Genomic DNA, 20,634 nt, shown 5'->3' with positions numbered 1-20,634 from the left:
AGACAAGCCAGGATACCCAACGAGGACTCACATGCTCTGCACTTAAATTTCAGGTGTTCCCGAGAATCTCAGCAGACAAGTTGCACCTGGGTGCAAGGAGCTGGTCAAGAGCCTCGTCTCCATTTCTGTAACGATGGCTTTGCCGCCTGGCTGGTGTGCAGACTCTGTACACGGATGCTGACACCTGTTGAGCAGCCTGCTCTGAAAGGATCAACAAGGTGGGCATGAGGACAGCAGAACAGAAGAACTTGGGTGGGGGCAAATGAAAAGGGATGCACAAGATGTGGTCAGGGCTGTTTGGGGGCACTTGTAAAGCAGCCCTGCACCTCATGTGAATTATTCCTGTGGCCAGGGAGAACTTGAAAGCCGTCCCTAAATTGAAAACATGAAGGGGATGAAAGGACAGCATCATTCAGGCTGGATGGGACCTCGGGAGGTGTCCTGACCAACCTCCTGCTCAAAGCAGGGTCAGACCAGATTACTCAGGGCTTTATCCAAACACATCTTGGTCACTTTCTGGGATAGAGTGGATGCGCAACTCTGGGAAACAAGCTTCCAGTACTTGACTGTCCTCAGGATTGGAAAGTTTCTCCCTTTCTATAGCAGCTTTCCAGGCCTGACCATCCAGAATGGTTTTTACCCATCTACTTGCACACTGACACAGACCATAATATCCTTCCTTGGACACAAGAATATTGTGGGGGATGATGCTGAATGCTTTGCTGACTTCCAGGTAACAGACCACCACTGCTCTCCCCACATCCAGCAACCCTGTCCTTTCCTCACAGAAAGCAAAGAGTATGGACAGACACAACCTGCCCTGGGTAAACTCCGTCACCTTCTCTTTCAGACACCCAGAAATGGGGTCCCAGTGGACATGTTCTGGGGCACAGCCCTAGGTTCCCCTGCTCACCCATTGGCCATTTTTGAAAAGTGCACCCAATGTGTGAGAGCTGCCAGTGGTCAGGGAGTCCCCCCAGTCTCCATGAGCTTTCCAAGAAGGTGGAGAGTGGCCTCACTGTGACATGGTCCTGCTGTCTCAGCTCCTGGGATGCTGCCCCTCCTGTCCCACAGACTGGAAAGGATTGTGTTAGTTCCAGGGACCCCTGACTTGATCCCCATCCACTGCTGGTTGTTCTGCCTCCAGTGACAGAGGCCTGGGAGACCTTGCTGGTGAAGATGGAGGACCAGAGACACAGAGAATATCACTTCTTTCCATTATTAAATCAATGAGTGGCCACAAGGTGTCTTTGTTTCTCCTTTAACTGTTCCTGCAGTAGGAACAGCTCATTATAGGGCCCTTGAATTGCCTTACAGGTCTAGACTGAGTTTTGCTCTGGCCTGTTGCTGTGCTTGGAGGCTGCTGTCCTTGAAGACCAGATGAACTAACTTCTGCCACTCTGCCTTGGCAGTTTATTCCATCCGTGTCACAGCTCTGTCTGCAACACTGACAGCTCCAGCTCAGCCAGTCAGGTCCCTGGCTGAGGACATCGCCTCACATCTGGGCTGAACCACCCCAGCTGTGGCACCAGGAAACCTCTGAGTCGCCCCATGGAAACCTGGTACCAAGTGTCCAAGACCCCATGTGTGCAAAGGCTTTACTTCAGAGCACAGACATGACATGGTCAAAAGATTGATGAACGTCTCTCTAGATCTGAGTGTATAAAAGCAGAATATAATGCCTAAATTCATTCAGATGAAGAGATTCCTCCCCTAGCTTGGAGAATTTAGATCCTTTGCTGTAATATTCCTGGTGTCCTGTCTAATGATGGGACAAGAAAAGATGATTCTCATACCAATTTATTTTCTAATAGAAAGAATACAATGCTGGTAAGAAGTGTCTGTGCAGAGGAGAGAGAATCAACATCACTGATTACTTCAGTTTGTTTCAAAGGATGTGCCCCCGGAGACCCAGGGACACCTGGAGAGGGCCCAGAGGGGACAGAGGAAGGGACATCATGGGCTGCTCCTGTGCTGCTGAGCTGGACTGGGCTCCTGGGACACAGGGAGATCATGGCAAGCGGCAGCGCTGCAGAGAGACAGCTCTGCCCAGGAGCAGCTCCTCTGCAAAGCGCAGCAGGGCTGAGGGCTCTGCCTGCAGCACCGAGGGGAGAGGAGTCAGGCAGAGAGAGGGAAAATGCATTCTGGGGTGGTGAGACAGCTGAGAGCTCACTGGGGGAGAAATCTTCACAGTCCTTAACACAGTAAGTCTCTGGGTGCAGGGTGGTGCAGATGAGGATCCTGCAATTATCTGCCAGAGCTGGCACATCCCATGGCTGGTGTGGAGGAGAAGGATCTGCCTTCTCCCAGCTGCAGGGTGTGAAGCTGGGTGAGCAGCCAGGGGTGCCCAGGGCTGTCCTGCAGAGCAGGGTCCCTGCAGGGACTCTGCTGCCTGCCAGAGTCAGCGCTCAGCCTGACCGGGGAGATCTCAACAACACTGAGGGGAGAAGCTGTGGGTGGAAGGAGCGACCCCCAGCAGATCAGGGTCCTTCTGCTGTTGAGAGGGAGCTGCGTGGGTCAGGACAGCTCACCGCTCCAGCTCAACCCCAGGACATTTGCAGATGTTCCTTATGAAGGACACTGAGGAAGCATTTATCTGATAGGGATGATTTTAAGTTTTGAGTTTTTTCCACTCTTGGTTGGCTGGGTGGGCAGTGGGACATGGGAATTTATTTCTCTGCCCTGGAGAAGGTGCTGAGACCCCAGTTCTCGTTAGGACTTGTCAGAGCTGCTCCTGAGCCCCTGCACACACAGAGCTGCCCCTGGGCAGTGCCCGGTGCCAGGAGGTGTGAGCAGGACAGAGCTGAGCATGGGGGACGGGCTCTGGGACACTGACAGGGAGCAGACCCAGGGACACAGAAACAGCTCCCAGCAGGGACAGCTCCAGGCAGCAGAGACATGGGCAGGGAGAGGGAGCTACGACCAGAAATGCTGGGGAGGGGATTCGGGAACCCCCCTGCCATCCCCTGCAGTGCAGACACATTTCCCAGTGCAACCCCTTGGTCTCCTCTCCTCCCCAGCAGAGCCTCTGCCCCAAAGCCATGGGGTCCAGGTAACGAGCCTCCACCTCAGCAGCTGGACCTCCAGGTGAAGGGTTTCTGGAACGTGGTACTCAAAAAAGGTGCTAAAAGTACTTGCTGTACAGTGTCATCATGTGAGTGGCAGCAGCACAGCCAGGTAAGGAGAAGGTTTCACATCATGCGCGTCTGCCTTTCTGTCCTTGCTTTATTTTTCAGGAGCACTGCAGTGCTCTTCCCTGTTTCTCCACCTGTCCCTGGTGCTCTGACTTTCTGGACTTGGGGTGGGAATGTGGGTCCATTTCAGTTCTGACACCAACCCAGGGAGTCTTGCCCCAAAGGTGCATTCATGGAAACTAGGTGCCCAAGCTGCATTTTAAGCTGTGATGACCCATGTTTGTCATTTGGTGGAAAAGGAGAATTAGCTGACACATGCCTCCATCAGGGATGAGGTTTTTCATGAGAAATGACATGTTAATTTTGCTCAGAGAAGTCTCCTCTAACTTGTCTGGGCAGGAACAACCCCAGGTTCCAGTACAGGTTGGGGAATGACCTATTAGAGAGCAGTGTAGGGGAAAGGGACCTGGGGGTCCTGGTGGACAGCAGGATGACCACGAGCCAGCACTGTGCCCTTGTGGCCAAGAAGGACAATGGCATCCTGGGGTGTATTAGAAGGGAGGTGGTTAGTAGGTCGAGAGAGGTTCTCCTTCCCCTCTACTCTGCCCTGGTGAGACCTCATCTGGAATATTGTGTCCAGTTCTGGGCCCGTCAGTTCAAGAAGGACAGGGAACTGCTGGAGAGAGTCCAGCGCAGGGCCATGAAGATGATTAAGGGAGTGGAGCATCTCCCTTATGAGGAAAGGCTGAGGGAGCTGGGGCTCTTTAGCTTGGAGAAGAGGAGACTGAGGGGTGACCTCATCAATGTTTATAGATATATAAAGGGTGGGTGTCACGAGGACGGAGCCAGGCTCTTCTCGGTGACGACCAACAGTAAGACAAGGGGTAATGGGTTCAAGCTGGAACACAAGAGGTTCCACTTAAATTTGAGAAGCAACTTCTTCTCAGTGAGGGTGATGGAACACTGGAACAGGCTGCCCAGGAAGGTTGTGGATTCTCCTTCTCTGGAGACATTCAAAACCCGCCTGGGCGCCTTCCTGTGTAACCTCACCTAGGTGTTCCTGCTCCGGCAGGGGGATTGGACTAGATGATCTTTCGAGGTCCCTTCCAATCCCTAACATTCTGTGATTCTGTGATTCTGTGATTGTCACTGTCTTTTCCTCCTATGACAGGTCCTCATGTTCACAGGCGGAGCAAATGTCCAACAGCAGCTCCATCACCCAGTTCCTCCTCCTGGCGTTCACAGACACACGGGAGCTGCAGCTCTTGCACTTCTGGCTCTTCCTGGGCATCTACCTGGCTGCCCTCCTGGGCAACGGCCTCATCATCACCACCATAGCCTGTGACCAGCACCTCCACACCCCCACATACTTCTTCCTCCTCAACCTCGCCCTTCTCGACCTGGGCTGCATCTCCACCATTGTCCCCAAATCCATGGCAAATTCTTTATGGGACACCAGGGCCATCTCCTACATAGGATGTGCTGCACAGCTCTTCTCATTTGCCTTCTTGGCAATAGGAGGGTATTGTCTCCTCACTGTCATGTCCTACGACCGCTACGTTGCCATCTGCAAACCCCTGCACTACGGGACCCTCCTGGGCAGCAGAGCCTGTGTCCACATGGCAGCAGCTGCCTGGGCCAGTGGGTTTCTCACTGCTCTGCTGCACACGGCCAATACATTTTCACTGCCGGTCTGCAAGGGCAATGCCCTGCACCAGTTCTTCTGTGAAATCCCCCAGATCCTCAAGCTCTCCTGCTCAGATGCCTCCCTCAGGGAACTTGGGCTTATTGGGCTTAGTGTCTGTTTAGGATTTGGGTGTTTTGTGTTCATTGTGGTATCCTATGTGCAGATCTTGAGGGCCGTGCTGAGGATCCCCTCTGAGCAGGGACGGCACAAAGCCTTTTCCACGTGCCTCCCTCACCTGGCCGTGGTCTCCCTGTTTGTCAGCACTGTTATGATTGCGTATCTGAAGTCCCCCTCCATCTCCTCCCCAAGCCTGGACCTGGTGGTCTCTTTTCTGTACTCAGTGGTGCCTCCAGCAGTGAACCCCCTCATCTACAGCATGAGGAACCAGGAGCTGAAAGTGGCGCTGAAGAAGCTGATTCAATCATTTTTCTGTCAGCAGCAATAAGTTACCCATGTCTCTTCAGAAGTGACTTCCAGCTTATCTCAGGAACCTCCTGTGCGTTGAGCATTTTATCTGTGATAACCATGTTTGTCAAGGAATTTCCTCACCCATGGCACTTCTCCAGAGCCATGACTCAGAGGCCTGTCTACCTGTTTCTGGGACCCTGGTACAGCTGGTGTCCTGTGTCACATCTCTGTAATACAGGGTGCTTCAAAAGAATGGACCCATTTTGAAATCACTGTATCTCTGAAATTGGGGCCATCTTTTTGAAACATCCTGTAAAAGGGGATTTCCTCAGTTTCTGTATTTGGAGCTTAGGCTCTTCTTCCAAAGCTGTGGTCAGCCTGAATACATTTCCCTCACAAGGCCATGCTGCTGTGCTTGGGTTTTTCATGGGCTCAGGGGAGGACACGGGGCAACATGTTACGTCACGGTGCTGCTTTGAGTGTTCATCTGTGGGTGCCCAGTGTTCCTGGAGATGGTGAAGGACCTTCAGTGATCTGCCTTGGACTGTCTCGCTGTGGTTTTCAGGCACCACAGCCTGCTCCCAGTGCTCTGTGCTTCAACAAGGGAATAAATGACGCACAGAAACCTATTTCTGCATTCCCCAGCTCAGGGTAGGCTGCTCTGTCACTGCCGTAGCAGGAGCAGCATGAAGGGCTCCTGGGCCTGGAGTCTTGTGCTGGTGAGAGGGGCTGGCACAGGAGGGCTGCCAGCAATGGGTGTAAAGGATCTCTTGAAAACAAGAGCAGGGGACAAAGGGGGACTGGCCTTGCTTCCATCATGCCATGGCTGGCCCCAGCCCTTGGGCTGATAAGGAGGCTGATCCTCCTCTCTGTCCCAATCCATCCATGCATCCATCCATCCATCCATCCATCCATCCATATCAGTACTCTGTCTGGGTGAGCTGCCCCACCATGTTTCTCATCCCAATGAGATCATAGAATCATTTAGGTTGGAAGAAACCCTCCAGATCATTGAGTCCAACCGTTAACCCAACTCTGGCACTAAACCATGTCCCTAAGAACCTCATCTATATGTCCTTTAAAAACCTCCAGGGATGGTGACTCAACCACTCCTTGGGCAGCCTGTTCCAATGCCTCACAAACTCTTCCACGAAGAAATCTTTCCTAATATCCAAACTGAATCTTCCCGGGTGCCACTTCAGGCTGTTTCTTCTCCTTCTACCACTTGCCACATGGGAGAACAGACCAACATCCTCCATGTGACAACCTCGTTTCAGGTAGTTGTAGACAGCGATAAGGTCTCCCCTCAGCCTTCTTTTCTCCAGGCTAAACAGCCCCAGCTCCCTCAACTGCTCCCCATCTGACTTCTTTTCCAGACCCCTCACCAGCTTTGTTGCCCTTCTCTGAACTCACTTCAGCACCTCAAGGTCTTTCTTGTAGGAAGGGGCCCAAAACTGAGCACAGCGTTCAAGGTGCGGCCTCACCAGTGCCAAGAACAGAGGGATGATCACTTGCCTGGTCCTGCTGGCCACACTATTCTTGATGTATACTGGGATGCTGGTGGCCTTCTTGGCCACCTGGGCATATGCTGGCTCATGTTCAGTCACTGTCCATCAAAATCCCCTGATCCTTTTCTGTTTGGCAGATTTCCAGCCGCTCTTCCCTGAGCCTGTGGTGTTGCATGGAGTTATTGTGAGCCAACTGCAGGACCCAGCACTCGACATGAAATTGAACAAGTCCAAGTGCTGGATTGTTCACCTGGGATAGAGTAACACTGAGTGCAAGTGTAGATTGGGAGAGAGTGGCTGGAGAGCAACATCCTGCAGAAAGGGATCTGGTGTGATGGTTGGCCACAGGGTCAACAGGAGGCAACACTGTCCCCCAGCAGCCAAGACGGTAAACCGCATCCTGGGGTGCATCAAACATAGCATGGCCATGTGGTCAAAAGAGGTGACTATGCTGCTGTATTCAGCGTTGGTGCGGCCTCGCCTTGAGTGCTGTGTGCAGTTCTGGGCCCCACATATTATTAAAACAAGGATGTGAAGGTCCTTGAATTCATCCAGAGGAGAGCAACAAACCTGGTGAAAGGGTTGGAAGGATTGTCCTCTGAGGAGCTGCTGAGGACTTTGGGCTTCTCTAGTTTGGAGAAAAGGAGGCTGAGGGGCGACCTCGTTGCTCTCTACAGCTTCCTGAGGAGGGGACACGGACAGGGAGGTGCTGAGATCTTCTCCCTGGTGTCCAGCGATAGGACACATGGGAATGGTTCAAAGTTTGGCCAGGGGAGGTTTAGACTGGATATTAGGAAATATCTCTTTATCAAGGCTGGTCAAACACTGGAACAGGCTTCCTTGAGAGGTGGTCAATGCCTCAAGCCTGTCAGTGTTTAAGAGGCCTTTGGACAATGCCCTTGATAACATGATCTATTTTCTGGTCAGCCCTGAATGTGTCAGGTATTTGAACTAGATGATCATTGTAGGTCCCTTCCAACTGAACTCTTCTAGTCTAGTGCAGTCTATTTTATGTATATACCCGTTCAGGGTGGATTCTTCCAGCAGCGGGGCTCAAACACTCAGTCTGCTCAGTAGCCTCTCCAGGACACCGGCCTTGCCAGTTGCAGACACCAGGACACATGAGTCCCCAGGGCCGCAGCCCCATTCCAGGTACTGGTACAGACAACCCCCACTCACTCACACACATGCGCGCACACTCTTATGTCCAGTCACTCTGGTCTCTCAGTTGCTGGCATCAATGACATACAGGCTGTCTGACCCCCTGGTCCTGCTCCAGTTGCTACACTCATATCCCCATGCTCACACGTTCACACAGAGAAGAGATTTGCTCACATAGCAAAGACTTAGAAGTTAAGTTTAATGAGAAGACAGGACAGACGGCACTGGTTGGGGTCCTTCCCCAAACTTCCCATGGTAAGTCCTGTGTAATCCAAAGATGCTCTTCCCCTGCATCCCACCATGTGTCCTGCACCCCTAGGCAACAATCCCATTAGTCTAAATGGTGATCCAGAGAGCTGCTCTCAGTGGCTCCTCTTGATGGGCTTCACACCTGGACAATGAGGCTGAGGGCTCTCCCAGGGTAGCCTTGGGACAAGATGTTCATTCCCCAGAGCCTGTAATTTGGGTTCCCACTTGCCAATGAGCCTCTGTGCTCTTCTTGGTTTTGGAGATGGGCTCCTGATGAGCTGGTGGCTCGCCAGTGATGGCACTGGGAGCAGCCAGGGCAGGGTATTAACTGACTTACTCCTCCTGCCATTGTTAGTGCCTTTCTTTGTGTGTGCAGAGGAGCTTTTTATCACTTAACACAATGCAACGAGATAGGACAAGAGGAAATGGCCTCAAGTTGCAGCAGGGGAGGTTCAGAGTGGATATTAGGAAAAAATTCTTCCTGGAAAGGGTTGTTGGGCATTGGAACAGGCTGCCCAGGGCAGTGGGGGAGTCACCATCCCTGAAGGTGTTTAAAAGGTGTTTAGACGAGGTTCTTAGGGACATGGCTTAGTGCTAGAATTGGGTTGTGTTTGGACTCGATGATCCTGAGGGTCTCTTCCAACTGAAAGGATTCTATGATTCTATCAATCTCCTGAGGTATCTCTGTCTGGAGGTTACATACCTATGATAGCAGATCACTGGAATTGCTGTCCAGAAATGCCTCATGATTAGGGGAAAAGCTGTGCTCTTGTACAGGCAATGGCTTCATTCAGGGCCAGTATCACAGCCTTGTTTCTGAGACTGTAGATGAATGGATTTAAGAATGGGTACAGGATGGTGTTCAGCAACGCTACAATGCTGTTAGTCTCCAAGGAAATATATTCTGAAGAACATGCATAGAGAACAATACAGCTCCCATATGCAATTGCCAAGGTGGTGAGATGGGAAGAACACGTAGAAAAAGCTTTTTTCCTCCCAGATGCTGCTGGAAGATGTAGAATACAGAAAAGGATGCACATGTAAAATGTCAGAGTTAAACATAAGGAACCCAGAATGACAAATGATATGAAAACAGAGTCTATTTTCCAAAGCAGGCTGGTGTCAGAGCAGGACAGTTCGAATAAGGGGGAGTTGTCACAGAAAAAATGGTGGATCTCATTTGAGCCACAGAAAGTCAGCTGGGAGAGGATGACCAGGCGGTAACTCAAGAGTGTGAAGCCTGTGACCCAAGTAGCAACAACCAGGTGGATGCAGAGCTGTGGCTTCATGATGGCAGCATAATGCAAAGGTTGGCAGATGGTAACACAGCGGTCAAAAGACATGACAACAAGTAGAACAAACTCTGTACAGCCCAGGGCAAAATAGAAATAGGATTGGGCAAAGCAGCTTCTTAGTGAGATTGTTCTCCTCCCAGAACCCAGGATCACAACCAACTTGATGCTTGTGGAGGATGTAAACCAGATTTCCAGGAAGGCCAGATTGCCAATGAAAAAGTACATGGGGGTTTGAAGGCGGTGATCCGCATATACGAGGAAAATGATGGTGGCGTTCCCCATCACCGTTGTCAGGTATATGAGCAGAAAGACCAGAGAGTGTAAGAGCTGTAGTCTTTGATCAAGCCCTGAGAAACCCTCTAGGATGAACTCGGTAACTGCAGTTTCATTTTCTGAGCCTACGTTGAATTTCGGTTCGTCATGCCGAGACAGGAACATGGCAAAAAACAAGTGTGATAATTCCACAGTCCGGGTGAAAGGCTCCCCAAAACTCTCTGCTTCTTTCCTTTCTTGCAGTCTTCCTATAGTACACAGATAGAGGACTTCAAGCACTTCTCATACCCTGATTTTTCTGTATCAAATTTCATTTGGAGTTCTCAGAGAATTTGTTGTCTTCTTTCTACCTTTTTCAAACACTCGTAAAGAATTCTTCCTTCATGACAGAGGATTTTAAAGTCTGTTAGCTATTTTATCCCATTCCTGGCAAATTCCAAATGCACACAGGTCTTTTCCAAACATCTGTCACACCTATGTGCCTCAGTCATCTCTTTTATTGCACAAATGCCAAACTATTACATCAAATCAAGTCAAATCAAATCAAATCAAATCACATCAAATCAAATCAAATGTATGTTGAAAGCTTTTCTTTCTACTTTTCAGTACTTGCCTTTTTGGACTAGGAATCCCTGAGTATCTATTGATTTCAGAATAAGCAATATCAAGCATCTCTTTCGTAATCCCGTGCTTTCTTCCACAGCTTTGTGCTCTTTGTTTCTTCAGGAAAGGGGAGGGGAGGGCAGAATAGGGACCAAGTATAACTCATCTTCTTTAGTACTCTAAATAATGACTGAAATTTGTTATGGTTCCACCCGGTCTCATCTGACATCCATCTGCACTGAAATGCAGTTACTTCCAAACAGTTGCTCATCGCTATTACTATCAAATGTCCTGACCTAAATGCAGACCAGGAAAATAGTGACTGGAAGAGATTTGCAACTTTTCTTTTGCGTGCCAGCTATAGGTTGGGAGGACCCAGCCTTGAGAGTTTTCTCCTCTCTCCATTGATTATACAGGGAGCCTTGGGAAAACAAATTCTCACAGGCAACTGTTGTGAAGCAGGTGAAACTCACTATTCAAGTCTCAAATCTCCCATTCCTAAACTTATTTTGTTTTTTAAATCAAACTACACATGTAGGAGAAAGAAGGACAAAAAAATCCCACATATACAATAAAGACTGGTGTTTATCCCTTCATCTTTCCATTTGTTTTCAGACATAGAAAGGAGTAGAGCAGACGGCTCCAAAACCAGAATAATTCAAAATGCAAGGGGAGAAGAGGGAGAGGAGGAGATGGTGGGTTTGAGGTGGTGAAACTAAGTTGTGTGGGTATGCAAGCAGAGCTCTTCAGTCATTAGTCACCTGGGTGGTCCAAGGACTTTCCCATCTCATTGTCCACACGGCAGCAGAAACTGGTCTGAGACAATGGATCAACTTGAAACCAAGTGATCGAGTTCAGTCAACCTCCTTCAATATCAACCACCTCCAAAATAAGCAAAAATTAGTCACCTTCAAATGAAATGTTGGCCTGACTTGTGTGGGATTTCTCCAGGTGGGATTCCAGACAGTGCTGGAGACGGGCAGATCCTGCTGTGCCTGGGCCTGTTTCCTGTGCATACAGGTAGTTATTAACATCCTGGGTGAAGAATCTGACTGTTTCAGAGATCTCTGTAGCAGTTTCTGCTGCAAAACTGAATAAAATTGAGTAAACAGTAATTACTTAACTTGCTTGCACATGCCAGAGAGGATGTGCAGGACAACAGGCTGGCCAATTATAAGAACTCAGCAGAACTGTTGTACAGGGAGCCTCACTTGATCCAGTTGAAGACACTCTTGCAAAGATCCTTGCACGGGAGTCTCTCCCAATCTATGGGATTCCATAATTCAATGAATCTTTTCCTCAGAGAGCTCTTCAAAGAATAGGCAAGGAAGTAAAAGAGACAGAGGGAAAGAAGTAGAGATACAAAATGTGCCAATACAAATTGAGAAGATCCTCTGAACAGTGTTTCCCAACTCAAACCATTGGTAGGCAATGTATTTTGGGAAATGGCTGCATAAAAACATTCATATGGAGATACAGTGTTTAATTAGCTTGCTGACACTTGCCCATGGTAGTCTCAAAACAAACAAACAAACTGACTATGAAGACTTTCACAGAAATTAGTTTAAAAATACTAGCAGTTGTGGAAAGGAAGACTTTTTCAGCTATTACACAGAAGTCTTTTCTGCAGAGGGATCAACTATTCCCTAAAGTCTCCGTTCAGGGGTTGATTCAGTTGTTTGCACAGAGATGGCCACCACTACCACCAACAAACCCTGGGGCAGCTGAAGCACCATGTGGGACTGGGAAAAGTCTCCCAGGACCTATGGGAGCTGTTCTGCAGCACAAGCTGGTAGGCGTGAGCTGAGGTAGGGGACCTTAGGGGTGGTGCAGGGCTGCTGGGTGGGCTGAGCAGGGACCTCAGCAGCACAGCAGCCCATTGTGTCCTGTTGGATGCTGCTGTGAGGTCACTTCTGTCACAGGAACTGACTGACCAGCAGCAGGAAGGCAAATACTCAGAGGTCATGAAGGCCATCACAAAGCTGCTCCCAAGATGATGACAGATTTGGGAAGGTCAAGGGGAACTGGGACAAGAGAGACTGGAGATGTGGGGGAGGAAAGAATGGCTTGGCCAACAGAGATGAAAGATTTGGAGAGTTTCAGGTAATGGTGATGCTGCCGTGACATTGACTGTGAAAACATTCATGTTAGGCCCTTACCTGTGTTCTAAGCAGTAATCTTAAACTCTAACCTTACCCCTAAATGCTAGTCCTCACCCTGACAGTAATGCACTACTTTAAACCCAAACCTCAAAATTTACCTCTAAGCCAAATCCCAAGGCCATAACCCCTTATTCTTAGTTTTACGCTTTTACTCATTTTAATCCCTAGCCTGTATCCCTAACCTTAAATTACCAGCCTTAACATTAGGCCTCATCACAACCCTAAAAAACCCCTTAACTCACAAAGCTAGCTCATACCCTTGACACTAACCACACACCTAAGCAGATTACTAGATGCCTAAATCCTAACCCAGAACAGCGAGCTCTAATCCCTAATCCCTAAACTGAACACCTCATCCCCAAAGCTCTCATTGCCATGCTGACCCCCATCACCTCCAACCCCTCTCCCTACCCAACTTCAGCAGTTTGGCCCCTTGGGGCAAGCCAGGGTTATCCTGGAGCAGCCACGGGGCATCTGAAGAGGGATGTGAGGTTACAGGTACCTGACCAGCTGTCAGGCCCAAGGAGGAGATGGGCAGGATTGCTGGGACCAGGTCTATGGTGCCTCAGGGACTCATGGGCCAGCAAGGGGCACATGGCTGTGAGGTCACTTCCACCTGAGTACCTGGTAGGCCAGCTTCAGGCACATGACTGGTCTATGTGCGTGTCCTTGAAGCTGTGCCTAAGGAACTGATAAACCACCAACATGCACGTACCTTGAATGTTGTTTGCAAGGTCTCTGCTGCCGTAGCGCCTTGCAGGACTGGCATGGAGATGCACCTGGCAGTCAGAGAAAGACCACCAGCAGGTGCATGGGCTTGGAGGGTGACAATCGTTTTACTTTTATCTGCAGCAGGCACATGCCTTTAGTCTTGTCCAGCAAGCTGAAAGGCCAACAGCAGGCGTGTGGCTTGGAAGATCATGGTGAGGATACTTCTTTCTGGTCAGCTGAGAGACCACGAGCAGGCTGACGGGCTGGGTCAAAGACTTTAAGGGTGGATTCTGAGATCATGGAACTTTGCTTGATAATGGGAAAGAGCAGAAGAAAGAGAAAATCTGCTGCAAAGTGCGGCTTAGAATGTGGAGACAGGGCATGAGGAGATAAAAATGTCACTTGAGGGCTGCACTGTGGTGCAAGAGGTCACCCAGAGGGAGTCTGCGATCAGCCCATGGCTTTGTGTTTCACGGAACAGCCAGGGAGGGTGGAAAGACATAGGTGAAGCATGGAAATGCCATGGCGAGAGCAAGGTGGGGAAGAGATGGGTGTCTACAGCTATGGGGAGAGAGGGGCAGGTGTGGGACAGTGGTGGTGGAGATGGCCAAGGGCTCTGGTAGGGCTGGAAGGCACCCACAGAACAGAGATCTCTGTCCACTTGGCCATGGCAGTTGTCTCTGCCACAGACCTGCGAGGAGACACGTCCTCATGGCACAGTGGCCTCATTGCAGCCCCACAGGGAGGTGTCAGGCTGTTGTTCTTCACTCAGCATCACACCCACATCCCACTGCCCCAGGAAGAGCCACGCAGGAGGGACAGGATCTGCCTTGCCAGGGGCTGGGCTGAGGGCTTGGCCTTTCTGCCTCATAAATCGAACCAAAGGTTTTCTCAGCATCAGAACCGTCTGTACGTGACCTTTGCCTGTCTGCCATCATGGCCTCCAAGTATCTGCTCTAACGACTCCATCAGGAGAGTTTGTTGGTAATTGACGTCAGCTGGGCCAATTAACGCTCCCAGACACTTTGGCATTTGCTTCTGACTTTACGTCCTTGAGAGGTTTTTTCAGTCTCCTCTCAGTATCTGAGGTTCATGGACTCAGCACCAAATGCACCATGGGGCTCATAAAAGTGGAGAAAGCCCTAAGGATCCGTGTGTCTACCATGATTTTTGAAAAGTCTTCAAGACTTGTACAGCAGAGAGGTTTTAGAAGTCCAGTTGAAGATTTCTATAAGCATTTAATAATTTTTATTTTCATATTTAAGGATTTTTTCATTACTTTTCAGTTTATGGAAGAGGTGATACCAGCATTTTCTAATTGATATTGATCCAGACTGTCTCCTAAGGAGGTCTGGACAGATTGGAAAAGTAGTCCCTTGAGGTCTGACACTGTGTGGACAACCTTGCTCCTCACCTCCCAACACCACTATTTCTGTCATCACACGTCTGGGACTTACATCACTTTTCCTTCCATCAGACTTCTCCACTGGAACTGGCTGTTAAAGCCCCTTACCATGAATTTCCACCTGCTCTCATTAGAGAACTGGCTGCAAACAGGCACAAAAAGGTTTTGCTTGGTTTTGAACACACAAATTCAAATGTGATTAGATCATCAAAAAGATAAAACACAGGCCTCAGCTCTATGCCAAGTCCAAGCTGGCTCCAATGGGTTCCACCTTCCAGAAGGGAGAACCATGCAATAAATATTTTTGAGAGATAGATGGAAATTATAAATATAAACACAATTAAAAGACATGGTGCATTTCTTCAGGCCAGGAGGAAATAACTGGAATGTGAGGGAGATGAAACACACGGAGTAAGAGATAGAGTACTGGTGATGCAAAGACAAGGAAAAATCAATATTTCTTCTCCTTCTGTTAATACACATCCTGAAAAATTCTCAGTTAGAAATCATGGGAAAAGCTCAGACATTTTACTGAATGTACTCAATCATTTAAGTTGATTTAAAGGTTCTCATAAGATTTGAAATTTCTCAGGATTGCGGTCACTGTCCAGCCATGAGCACAGAACCTGCAGGAGACCAGAGGCCCTTGGGAGCTGCAGGCGGAGTTCCATCTGAACTGGGGAAGCCACCAGTGATGCCACTGAAGTCCCAGAGGACCTGGACAATGGCATCCAAACTATCAAACTTGAGTACAAACGGAGGAAACCTGAGACCATTGGGAGAAAAGTAACTGATGATAGTTGTGAACTGGGGAAGAGAGTCGGGCAGAGAAAGGGAGGGATCAAGGTGGACTGTGGAAGAAGCAGCCTGTGGAAGAGTGGGGAGGAGAGGGATTCGAGGGACCAGCTGCCCGTGGGGAGGTGGCTGGTCAGTGCTGGTCTGGCCAAACCCCCTGCCTCATCACCATGGTCTGTCCTGCTTATTAGGCTGGTTTCAGTTGGGGTAGAGTTACTTATCTTCATAGTCACTTGTACGGGGCTGTGTGTTAAATCTGTGATGGAAACAGTGTTGATCACAGCCCAATATTTCAGTCATTGCTGAGCAGTGCTTGCACAGTATCAAGGTCTTTTAAGCTCCTCACGCTGAGAAGTGAGAGGAGGCAGGGGGTGTCCAAGAAATTGAGAGGAGACGCAGCTGGGACAGCTGACCCCAACTGACCAAAGGGGTCTTCCATACCATATGTAGTCATGCTCAGCAATAAAATCTGGGAGGAGAAGGGAGGGGAGAACACTCAGAGTGATGGCGTTTGTCTTCCCAAGTAACTGCTATGTGTGATGGAGCCCTGATTTTCTGGAGATGGCTGAACACCCACCTGCGAACGCAAAGCAGCGGGTGAATTCCTCATTTTTCTTTGATTGCACACACAGTTTTTGGTTTACCTATTAAACTCTCTCTTGGGTACCGCTGGCTGCTGCTCCCTCATTTTCCTCTTCTTATCACTTTCCTCCTCTTTATCTCAATCCACGAGTTTTCTTTTACTTTTCTTATCCTTCCCCCCATCCTGCTGTGGGGGAGCGAGCGACCGACTGTGTGGTGCTGAGCGGATGACCAGGGTTAAACTACGACATTTCTTAAAGTCCCCTCCTGGCTATTTGCTGTGTGAGTGGGTTCACTGTTGCGTGTGGTTTTGGTCAATTCTAAGTGAGGGTAGCAAGGAGGAGGAGGACACCAGGATGTGAAGACACCCAGGGTGGAATGGCCAAATGGGTAATATCTCTGAGTCTGGGCAAACACAAAGCCCAGGTCCACAGCTGGGGGAACACAGGAGCGTGTGAGACAGTGGATAAGTTCTGCCCAGGATGTACGGACCACTCGTGCAACCTTCACACCAGATCAGTCTGAGAGGGGCAACAGGACAGGGTCAGTTGTGTTGCTCGTGGTTGTGTAAGTGCTGCTGTTGGTGTGGTGGCTGTGAGGATGCTGTTGCCTGTTGGAGTTGGTCTGTGTCAGATGGTCTGTGTCCATCTTTGTTTCCCTGCAGATACCTGCATTTAGTGCTTTCCCTTGGATGACTCCACCTTGGGCCATGTCTCACTCTGTGGGGTCCTGTCACTGCCCACCTCAGGCACAGCTGGTCCGTGTGTATCTCGTGGGCTCTCCAGGCAGCTCCAGATTCCTCTCCTGGAGGATTGTCCTCTGCCCCATCATGCACTGGGACGGTGCATATCTCCGTGACCATTCACCACCTCCACTGTCAACAGACAACAAGGGATGTGCCCTGCTGCATCCTGCTGTTGCCCTTGGCCATGGATCCAGCAAAGCAGCAGCCCCGATTCGCAGGTGTCAGAGAGGGAACGACCACTGAGTTGCCCATGGGCAGCCCCAAGGCCACCAGGGCTGCTCCTCCATGGGGCAGCATTTGCCTCCTGGACCCTCCTGCATCCTGGGGCTGCTCCCCCAGCTCCAGAGGAGTGTGAAGAGATGGGACCTGAGACAAATTGTTTTCTGCTGCTTCATTTATTGAGTTTATCAAAAATTAAGGAGCACATATACATATGTACATGAGGTCTTTGGTTCAAGGAAAGACACGCAGGAGGCCAAGAATTATATTATTACAGCCATGAACCAAGAAACAAAGCCCAGCAAAAGCACTATGGAAAAATATAGACACATAAGAAGAAAAGTTAGTCCTGGCTATTTCTCTTGCAGCACTAGTGACATAGTGTGAACCTTAGTAACATAAAGCAGTGAGTATTGAAATAGTTTCCTCAGGGCATCCTTGAGCTCCTGGTTCCTCATGCTGTAGATGAGGGGGTTCACTGCTGGAGGCACCACCGAGTACAGAACAGACACCACCAGGTCCAGGATGGGGGAGGAGATGGAGGGGGGCTTCAGGTAGGCAAACGTGCCAGTGCTGACAAACAGGGAGACCACGGCCAGGTGAGGGAGGCACGTGGAAAAAGCTTTGTGCCGTCCCTGCTCAGAGGGGATCCTCAGCACGGCCCTGAAGATCTGCACATAGGACAGCACAATGAACACAAAGCAGCCAAAAGTTAAACAGACAGTACCTACAAGAAGCCAAAGTTCCCTGAGGGAGGCATCTGAGCAGGAGAGCTTGAGGATCTGGGGGATTTCACAGAAGAACTGGTCCAGGGCATTGCCCTTGCACAGTGGCAGTGAAAATGTATTGGCCGTGTGCAGCAGAGCATTGAGAAACCCAGTGGCCCAGGCAGCTGCTGCCATGTGGACACAAGCTCTGCTGCCCAGGAGGGTCCCGTAGTGCAGGGGTTTGCAGATGGCAACGTAGCGGTCGTAGGACATGATGGTGAGAAGAGAATACTCTGCTGAAATGAAAAAGAGAAACAAAAACATCTGTGCAGCACATCCTACATATGAGATGACCCTGGTGTCCCATAAAGAATTTGCCATGGATTTGGGGACAATGCTGGAGATGCAGCCCAGGTCGAGGAGGGCGAGGTTGAGGAGAAAGAAGTACATGGGGGTGTGGAGGTGCTGGTCACAGGCTATGGTGGTGATGATGAGGCCGTTGCCCAGGAGGGCAGCCAGGTAGATGCCCAGGAAGAGCCAGAAGTGCAAGAGCTGCAGCTCCCGTGTGTCTGTGAACGCCAGGAGGAGGAACTGGGTGATGGAGCTGCTGTTGGACATTTGCTGCCTGTGGGCATGAGGACCTGCGCAAGGAGGAAAAGACAGTGACGGTTCAGATGAGACTTGTCTGGGAAAACCAAAGTCATTTCCCACAGCCCCTCCCACAAAGAGACTCTTTTCATTTTCCAGGAGAACGTCCTGGCTGGAGCCCTGGTCGGTGCTTGATGAGTGTGCAATGAAGAGCAGGGTCTCTGCCCAGGGGCTCTTGAGGAGTCAGCCTGACCCTGTGTGATGGGGTGGGGCAGGGGCCAGTCCTGGGGTTCAGCTTTGTCAGATGGAACCGCTCCTGCTGCAGAAGGGACTGTCAGCATCTGTACCCCCAGACCTGAGAAACTGTGTTTGAGAGGTTTGGCGTTTCTACAGCTCCTTCTCCCCTCACAGCCTGGGGAGTGTTCTTGGACATCAGAAATCCTCAGCATTTCTGCTGCACTCAGGGAGAACAGAGCGAGTCCTGCGAGACCAGAGGATGCCTGTGGGTCAGTGCAGAGTGAGGGCAGCTGCTCTGTCCCTCTGTCTTGCTCCAGCTGCCCTGGGCTGGCACCTTTCCGAGATGGAGGCTGATCACACTGCCATGTCACCCTGAAAAGCCACCAGGTACTGCTGAGAGCAGAGGGATCCACCTCGGACCATGACATGTCTCACCCTATCCTAATGTCTCAACACCCCAAATTATAGCCCGGAAACTGCTCATCTCACAAACCCAACAGCATTTTCTCTGTCAGAGCAGCTCCGCATTTCTCCGTGGGGCTTTCGGATAACACAAGGATGCTGTAGTACAGGTTTGCATCCTGGAGGGTAGTTCAGAGCATCTATGTAAACTCCCAGGAGATATCCAAGTGTCCTAATGATGGCATTTGATTCAGGGAGACTCAGCTCATTCCCCAGCCCCACACACTGCATTGCCCACAGCCCCACAGGGCAGAGCAAAGCTGGGACACGTGTTCCCATGGACACAGCTGCAGGAAAGGACCCACAAGATCAGGCTGTGACTCTGCAGCTGAAACTCCCATCCCCAGAGAGCCTGACAGCAAGAACCAGATCACACCAGCAGTGACCCAGAGCAGTGGAGCAAGAAGGAAACTGCGGTGAGGGTGGGTGTGAGAGAGGCCAGGGCAGAGGCAGCCGGGCACTCAGACAGCGTCACCCTTCCCCAGCTGTGCAGCCACCTCCCACACACCAGCATTGCCGGGCAGCTGCTCTCAGCCCCTGTGCTCTGCAGAGGGAACTGGAGCTCTGGCTGCACAGGAGCTGCTTCATGCCTTGGAGCCCCCGGCCCTGAGGGCAGAGGCTTTGCTGGCTGGGAGAGGAGGCGAGGGGGCTGCTCACAGGAGGGATCTGCAGTGCGGGGATCATACGGAGTTTTCTCTGTTCTCCCTCCCAGAACAATTCCAGGTTTAGTTTCCTCTCATTTCTGATCATTTCCCTGCTGCCTGGACATTCTCCCCCTGGGAGGTGTTTCCCTGTCCATGTCTCTTCCCTGTCATCCCACCCTCTGTGCCCTCACCCTGGCCCTACAGATCCTGCCTGTTCACAGGGCACTGCCTGGGGGCATCTTCCTGTTTGCAGACTGGGGAAAAGGACAGGTCAGAGTAAGACTGACAGGTATAGCCAATGTGATGCTGGTGCTGTGCAGAGGCAGAGCAGCAGCTGAAGGGATGTTCTGAGGCTTCTGGCAGATGTAATGATTAATCGGAGTTGCAGTTCAGGAGTCACAGTGACTTGTCTAAGCATGAGAGCTCATTTTCACTTTTTCCTTTCCTGCACCCCCAAACCCTTGGGATAGGAAACTGAAAAGAAAGGCTCAGGAAAGCTCCCTATCTCTCTGGTAATCCTTGCATTGATCTTCTGCTTGAGGCATCCACTTGGAAAAATCCTGGGGGTGATCTGGAGCTGTGAGCAGCTCTGATCCACACAGCACCCCCTTAACAGCAGAAGCACCTTTCCTGCCTTGATACGGGTTGCTCCTTCCCCCCACAGCTTCTCCCCACAGCACATGGGGATCTCCCCGGGCAGGCTGAGCGCTGACCCTGGCAGGCGTCAGAGTCCCTGTCCCGGCACAGCCCTGGGGTGCAGGGACCCTGCTCTGCAGGACAGCCCTGGGCAACCCTTGGCTGCGAAATCATCTGCTTTGATTTTCAAAATAGCTGAAGAAGAGTACCCTCCATAGCGATCCCACAAGCTATGGCTATTCCAGCTGTAGGAGGTGCCTCCCAGAGCTACAGCTGCATTGCCCTGCACCCAGAGACTTACCATGGCAAGGGCTGCAAAGATTTCTCCTCCAGTGAGCTCTCAGTCATCCTCCCCATCCTGACCACCTTTCATCTCCCTCTGCCTTGCTCGTCTCCCTGAGATCCCCAGGCAGAGCCCTCAGC

The 20,634-nt window shown here is 50.6% G+C and overlaps 2 protein-coding genes across 2 annotated transcripts; both read right to left on the bottom strand.

The window, feature by feature from the left end:
* Positions 1 to 8,896: 8,896 nt before the first annotated feature.
* Positions 8,897 to 9,880, bottom strand: LOC136001151 (olfactory receptor 6E1-like). The gene has a single exon (XM_065655237.1). It carries the CDS (start codon positions 9,878 to 9,880, stop codon positions 8,897 to 8,899), a length of 984 nt encoding a protein of 327 aa, XP_065511309.1.
* Positions 9,881 to 17,290: 7,410 nt separating this feature from the next.
* On the bottom strand, positions 17,291 to 17,881 carry LOC136001072 (olfactory receptor 14J1-like; the record flags this gene model as incomplete). Its single annotated transcript, XM_065655119.1, has 1 exon — positions 17,291 to 17,881. A coding segment is annotated over one exon (591 nt), but the record flags the coding sequence as incomplete, so codon positions are not given.
* Positions 17,882 to 20,634: the final 2,753 nt, after the last annotated feature.

Source organism: Caloenas nicobarica, chromosome 37 (genome assembly GCF_036013445.1).
Source record: "Caloenas nicobarica isolate bCalNic1 chromosome 37, bCalNic1.hap1, whole genome shotgun sequence".
NCBI classification, from domain to species: domain Eukaryota; kingdom Metazoa; phylum Chordata; class Aves; order Columbiformes; family Columbidae; genus Caloenas; species Caloenas nicobarica.
The sequence above is the reverse complement of the archived record's forward strand: the minus strand, read 5'-3'. Positions and strand labels throughout refer to the sequence as shown.